This window comes from Cyclopterus lumpus, chromosome 22 (genome assembly GCF_009769545.1).
Source record: "Cyclopterus lumpus isolate fCycLum1 chromosome 22, fCycLum1.pri, whole genome shotgun sequence".
NCBI lineage: Eukaryota > Metazoa > Chordata > Actinopteri > Perciformes > Cyclopteridae > Cyclopterus > Cyclopterus lumpus.
The window spans coordinates 19,598,788-19,606,287 of NC_046987.1; the positions used below are offsets into that span (position 1 = coordinate 19,598,788).

Sequence of the window (7,500 nt, forward strand, 5' to 3'; positions counted from 1 at the left end):
ACGTTCTTGACGTGTTCCCATTACGCATTACACACACACGCACACACACACACACACACACACACATGCAAACGTACGCTGCCCCATGCAAATACATGCAGTGTCGCAACCTCCACTCCTAATCACACGTCAAGGTTATACTATATTTGTATTATACCTGTATGTAAGTAGGTAGTGGAAACGCTTTGGTTATCATGAAATAACTTTATTATTGTGCGTTTTTTTGTTAGTTTTTTTTCACTTCTCCTGTGTTTTAAAGATGAATCTTAAACGGCTCACATTCCTCTTTTTTTTTTTTTTTTTCCTTCCCTCCTTCACTTCACCTTCCTCTCTCCCATCTGTCTTGTCACCTGATAATTTGTCAAATGATAAGAAACTGCAGGTGTCATCAAAACATTTGTCGCGCGACGACATCGAGAAGTCTGAAGGAAACAACTCATGGGTGGGGGGGGGATATTTCTGAACACCACGATTCGCCCTCAAGCTCTTGTAGCTCGGACACACAGTGTTTGTCTATTCTGCGTATTATTATCTGCACTTTGTCGTCCCCCCCCCCCCCTCCAGGCGCTGTCCGTCGCCGGCCTCGGCGCAGGCTTGACGGAGGCCGTCGTCGTCAACCCGTTCGAAGTGGTGAAAGTCAGCCTGCAGGCCAACAGGGACTCCTTCACGAAGGTCGGTGGAAGCAAAACACGATGTGCGTTTCTCTCCATCGCCGTTTGTTCCTGCCGTCACGTGACGCGTCCATTCTCTCTCTCTCTCTCTCTCTCCGTCTTCGCCACAGCAACCCTCTTCCTTCGCTCAGGCGAGGCTCATAATCAACTCCGACGGCTTCGGAGCGAGGGGCCTGAACAAAGGGCTGACGTCCACGCTGGGACGCCACGGAGTCTTCAACATGATCTACTTTGGCTTCTACTTCAACGTCAAGGACGCTATTCCCTCCAGCCCGGTAACGCGCTGATCGAACCCCCCCCCCCTCCCCCCCTCCGACCTCCACTGCTGTTTTTATTTGGGGGAGACGAGGGGGGGGGGACCGCAAGTGTTTGATAGCGTGATTAGTCAGACTGCCACAGCAGAAGGAGGAAGCAACAATCAGAGAGGAGCTTGTGAGATCAGGCCCGCTAATACCTCGTCCGTTTTCGCTCGTCATAACATCCTCAAAAAGTTTCAGATTACGCATCCGGCGCAAAACACGAGAGTTAATTTTGTTTAACGGAATCGTTGCCATACGGCAGTTCCATATGCACGAACCGGAGCATTAGATCAAACCCCCGGTGAGCTAATTGGAAACAGGCAACAGGCGCCGCTGCGTTCAAGAGAAACGGTTACAAAAGCGGGAGCCGAAATAGCCCTGCTGTATTTTCAACATGTTTTCCAGTGACGCACACACACACACACACACACACACACACACACACACACACGCGCGGAGGAGCAAGTGGTCATCCTCTGTGAATGATAATTATGTGGCTGGACGACCCAAATAGCTCTCTTCTTAGATTGCGGCCGTCGCTTTTTTCTTCGGCGGGGGAATCATCCGGCGTCGGTATGCGCGGGGGCGATGGAACGGGCGCCGTTTTTTGTGAGAGGCTAACGGGCGAGCTATTGTTGAGGTCGATGGAAACGGGGGGGGGAAAAAAAAAAACATCGCAACAGCGGCGTTCCTCCATTTGTCAGCAACGTGAGCAAATGAGCTGGCAACTCAGACGTGTCCGTAGTCAAATTTTTTAAAGCCGGGGGGGGGGGGGGGGGGGGGGGGGGGGGGGGGGCCGAGCTCCGGCTTCTCTCGTATCCAAATTTTGAATGTCGGAGAAGGAGGCAGATAGCACACTGCCATCATTCACCATGTGGATGTGTGAGGAGATGTTTGCTCAGGGCTGGTAGGAAGTGGGTTGAGGGGTTTACTTAGGCTGAGGGTATGTTACCCCCCCTCCCCTTCCCCACATCCCACTTTTAAGAAGAAAAAAAAAGAAGAAGTGGGATTAGCTGTTGATTTACCTCGACTCTCAGGGTGTCCGGGCCGCTTGAGAAAAGCCCGGGACCAGAGAGGCTGCTGTCATTTGTAAAAAATATCCCGGCCAATTAGCTGTCAGAGCTCTCTGAGTCTGGGCTTCTCTGGTACAGTAATACCCCTGTACCGAGTCACAGCCCAATTACCCAAATTGTCCCCATATGCCTTCCCCGGTCTGCCTGCGTGCACCCTGTTTATAAACCCCGCTGCCTTGGCTTCCCCCCACCCCCCCGAAAGAACATGTGCTTCTGTTCAGCCAATCAGAACGCCGCACCGCAGTCAGGAAGCACTAATCTGCCCCCCCCCCCCCCCCCCCCCCTGCGCTACCATAAAATGATCAGCTTTGCAGTCATATATGCACGCCCCCCCCCCCCCCCCCCCCCCCCCCCCCCTCCAAATAAAGACTCCATGACACTACTTTGTCTTTATTGCCCTTAAGTTGTATTTACTTCTTAGATTTAACGCCCCGGAGATATCGGCAGTAAAAATGGCGCCTGTCGAACGTTTTGTTTTAATCCGTTTTTTTTTTTTTCCTCTCTCTCCTCTTCACCAGGACCCGACCCTGGAGTTCATGAGGAAGTTCGCCATCGGCCTGGTGTCGGGGACCATCTCCTCCTGCGTCAACATTCCCTTCGACGTCGCCAAGAGCCGCATCCAGGGCCCCCAGCCGGTGCCCGGAGAGATCAAGTACCGCACCTGCTTCCAGTCCATGGCGCTGGTGTACCGGGAGGAAGGGTAGGAACCGAGGGAAGGGGAGGGGGATAAGTAGGAGGGGGATCATCGGCACCGATACATCCAAGAATTAATGAGCCACTTTGTCCGCTTTGTTAGCTACTGACATTTGGTTGTGTGCCCAAAACAAAACGAGCTGTCAGAAAAGACAAATGCACCAGCTGCAGCGACAAGTTGTCGGTTGTTGCCGTGCAGAGTTTCCTGCACCGGCTCCAGGAGCTGCGATCCGATCATCGTGAACCACGCGGGCCGTACCTTCCCTTATCGTACAGTAAACGTGAACTTATTTTCAAGCCTCGGAGATTGGAGCTTGGAGGAGAAAAGGGTGTATGTTATTTCAGCTATCGCCCGCGGGGGCTTTCCACTTTTCCCCCCCGCTCCGCTACACGAGGGCCGGCGAGATGTTTGTAGTTAGTGGACGCGGGGGCCCTCGGGGGTGGTGGTTGAGGGGGAGGGCTGGAAAACGCCGTCGTCGTCGCAGGGGTGCGTGGAGGGTGCCCCCTCCGCCACATCCAGGTCCCCTCCGCTCTAACACAACACAGTCCCGGCTAATTAGTGGTCCCTATGGGAGACGTCGTTAAGCAGACCCTAACGAGCCGCGCGGCGCTCCACGGGTCAATCTAATCAGACAGAGGGCCAGGGAGGAAGTGGGTCGAGCCTTATTAACGCCATCAGTGGCGGGGGCCAGGGGGCGGGACAAGGAGAGCACGAGGCGGAGGCCGCCAGCTACTGGTCAGCTTGAATGCATTAAGGCGCTCGCCACCGCCGGCCGTTAGACCCCAAATATGTACCTGACGACGGGGTGACAGGCAGACAGACAGACAGACAGGCAGACAGACATACAGGCAGACAGACAGACAGACACACAGACAGACAGACAGACAGGCAGACATACAGACAGGCAGACAGACAGACAGACAGGCAGACAGACATACAGGCAGACAGACAGACAGACAGACAGGCAGACATACAGACAGGCAGACAGACAGACAGACAGACAGGCAGACAGACATACAGGCAGACAGACAGACAGGCAGACAGACAGACAGGCAGACAGACAGACAGACAGACAGGCAGACAGACATACAGGCAGACATACAGACAGGCAGACAGACAGACATACAGGCAGACAGACAGGCAGACATACAGACAGGCAGGCAGACAGACAGACAGACAGGCAGACAGACAGGCAGACATACAGACAGACAGGCAGGCAGACAGACAGACAGACAGGCAGGCAGACAGACAGACAGGTAGACAGACAGGCAGGCAGGCAGACAGACAGACATACAGGCAGGCAGACAGACAGACAGACAGACATACATACAGGCAGACATACAGACAGGCAGGCAGGCAGACAGACATACAGGCAGACATACAGACAGACAGACATACAGGCAGGCAGGCAGACAGACAGACAGGCAGGCAGACAGACAGGCAGGCAGACAGGCAGGCAGACAGACAGACAGACAGGCAGGCAGGCAGACAGACAGGCAGGCAGACAGGCAGGCAGACAGACAGGCAGGCAGACATACAGACAGACAGACAGACATACAGGCAGGCAGGCAGACAGACAGGCAGGCAGACATACAGACAGGCAGGCAGGCAGACAGGCAGACAGGCAGACAGACAGACAGACAGGCAGACAGACAGACAGGCAGGCAGACAGACAGGCAGACATACAGACAGGCAGGCAGACAGGCAGACAGACAGACATACAGGCAGGCAGGCAGACAGACAGGCAGGCAGACAGACAGGCAGGCAGACATACAGACAGGCAGGCAGGCAGACAGGCAGACAGACAGGCAGGCAGACAGACAGGCAGGCAGGCAGACAGACAGACAGACAGGTAGACAGACAGGTAGACAGACAATAACTCACCACCACACTTTGTCCTGTACACACGTACAAGTACACACACTGAAGGTATAAATGGATGCAATCTGGATATGCACACTTTGAGGGTTCACAGTGGTATTTTTGTATTTTCACATAATTAACACCCTATTTTTTTTCGGTAGGTACTTGGCGCTCTACAAGGGGTTGGTGCCCAAGATAATGAGGCTTGGACCAGGTAACAATAAAGAGTTCTTTATACTGGTGTTTAAATCGTCCTCGTAGTCACAAATTCCAAGTTACAGCAGATGAAAATGTTTGAATAATATTGAGATTGGTTGAAAGAACTGAAATATATATATATATATATATATATATATATATATATATATATATATATATATATATATATATATATATATATATATAAAAACAAAACGTTACGTCTGGGAACTCTCAAATGATTAATCCAGACAGCGCATGCTCGGTGTTAAATTCAACTTTTGCACGAGCACATTTTCCAATGAAAAGCGCTGCGTATCGTGTAAAATATAAAAATCAATGTTTAAGTTGTTTCTATACCACGTGAATGTCCACATGACACTAAAGCTCCGTTCCTATTGGTTCACGGTGTCTCTCTCACAGGTGGAGCGGTGATGCTGCTGGTTTATGAATATGTGTCCGGATGGCTGCGGACAAACTGGTAACCCAAGAGGGAGTGCCTCGTCACCAAATACCGTTCCAGTAACGACCAAATGTTGCCGCCAGCGTTACCGCGTTTATATTTCAATGCAGGAAAAAAAAAAAATACATCTTCATCGAAGTAACTCGAAACAGATGCAATATTTGAAGATTTGAGTACTTTTTTAAATTTTTTTTTATAGAGAAAATCGTTTTTTAATGAATGAGAGACCCTGAAACCTTTTTTTTTTTTCTCAATCAGCTTCCTGTTATAAGTCACGGAGTCCTACTTGAATTTTATGCCAAATTTTTTAACATTTTGGGTTTATTTCACATGAGAGATTCATGCATTTGTGTTTGAAGTGGGCCCAAAACAGCCCCGATGAAGCAAAGTGTGTCTTTGAGAGTCTATAACTATGTATGAATATGAACTAATGAAGTACTCAATGTTATCATGCAAAATATTTTGGTGCAAATTTGTTTTTGGTTTTTTCAAGTTTCAAATTAAATGAAACTCCAAAGTTATGGTTACGAGATGATTATATGGCTGCGCAGTGACGTGTATGATGAAACTAACACACGCCGAGTTTGGATGAATCCACATCTATCAAACGTGAATAATATTGAGATATATTACTGTTATTATACATTTTAAAGTCGGTGTGTGTGTGTGTGTGTGTGTGTGTGTGTGTACACACCTTCATATGCATCTTAAATATACTGTGATACCACCCACAACACTGTGAGCATTACTCTTTATCTTAAACTATAACCAAATAGCCACAATAGTGCCTGATTCTTAATAATTACTGTGTATAAGAATTTCACCGATATTGTTAATGGCCTATTGTAGAAGGTTATTTTTGCATGACTGATATTTTTATGTAACCTCTTATTGTTCATTTTGACTTGTTTGTTCTCCATGTGTATCGGTGACCAACTAAAAGAAGAAAACAAAAACGATATTAAACTCAATATTAAACTCTTCACCGGGTGCCTCGCTGTGAAAAGCTTGTGTTGTTGCGTGTTGTTGAGCGTTTTGAGCTCGATACAGACGCGTATCACCTTACTTTAACCACTTCTTTACCCCCCCCCCCCCCCCCTGCATTAACCCCCCCCCCCCCATCAGAGCACTTAGTAGCATGAGGAGCTGTCAGCTGTAGACGTTGTATTAGGTGCCTCAGTAGCTTTAGTGCAAGCTAAAACAACAAGCTCAAGAAATGCAAATGTGGCTGCAGGAATGGTGGTGTGTGTGTGTGTGTGTGTGTGTGTGTGTGTGTGTGCGTGTGGGTGGGGGTTACCGCACACATTCTCCCTTTGCCATTCTATCTCTTACGCAAATATGCAAACAGACGCACACACACACACACACACACACACACACACACACACACACACCTGTTGCACAGCCTTCGGGAGGGGGGGGGGTAATGGCCGCTGTGTGAGAGACTCATCTCGACCTCATCTGGCAGAAGCTTGTATTGAGCCACGTCGGCGTTTGACAGCCATCATTTAATGTGGGAGTTTCTCTCTGCCGAAAAAATGGAGCGTTTTTTTTTTTTGGCCCCGGGGGGGGGGGGAGGGGGGGGGGGGGGGGGGGGCCTCGTGGTGATGGACTAACAACTAGCCCTCGCAGACTGATGGAATTGTTAGCGCTTAACCTGTCCCCTCTCTGTAATGGAGTGCCGAATGTGTGTGTGTGTGTGTGTGTGTGTTTCTTGTCAGCGTGCTAACGTGCGTTGCCGCGTGTATTGCATGGTCGCTATAGCAACGGGGCCTCTTCACCTGAATTCCCTGCACACCGGCGCTCATCATAAATCTTCCTTCGGCAGAGTCTCCCCCCCCCCCCCCCCCCCTCCTCCCCCCCACACACACACTTGTCTTCATTTTTACTCTACGCCCATGAACATCTCCATTCAGTGGCTCCACTAAGACCTTTAAATATAAGCAGTGATTCGGGGAGTTCCGTGTACATACCAAAGGACACGGAACCAGACATGTTTTCTCTCTCCTTTCGTTCACCTGCGTGCCCGACGTTGCTGTTTTAAGGCATTGAGAAAACATTCTGCTCTGCGTCGGCTGTCTTCGTATCTGATTGCGTGTGTGGAGAAGTGAAAAGATAACCACGTGACACCGGAGTCAGACTCCACTTCATTAATTATAAACACGTGTCGGGGGGGCCTTTTTTAAAGCTCGTACAGGCCCTCCTCGCCTCCACAGAGCTGACCGACATTGGACTACGA

General features: G+C 49.9%; 1 protein-coding gene across 1 annotated transcript in view; it reads left to right on the forward strand.

The window, feature by feature from the left end:
• The window catches only part of slc25a21 (solute carrier family 25 member 21), a 76,280-nt gene extending 70,034 nt beyond the window's left edge, over positions 1 to 6,246 (forward strand). The window contains exons 7-11 of the mRNA XM_034563163.1: positions 565 to 672; positions 782 to 946; positions 2,562 to 2,743; positions 4,762 to 4,814; positions 5,222 to 6,246. Of these exons, the coding sequence (XP_034419054.1) occupies positions 565 to 672; positions 782 to 946; positions 2,562 to 2,743; positions 4,762 to 4,814; positions 5,222 to 5,283 (570 nt within the window). The 3' untranslated portion in view covers positions 5,284 to 6,246. The remainder of the gene's footprint in view (positions 1 to 564; positions 673 to 781; positions 947 to 2,561; positions 2,744 to 4,761; positions 4,815 to 5,221) is intronic.
• The last annotated feature ends 1,254 nt before the right edge of the window (positions 6,247 to 7,500 follow it).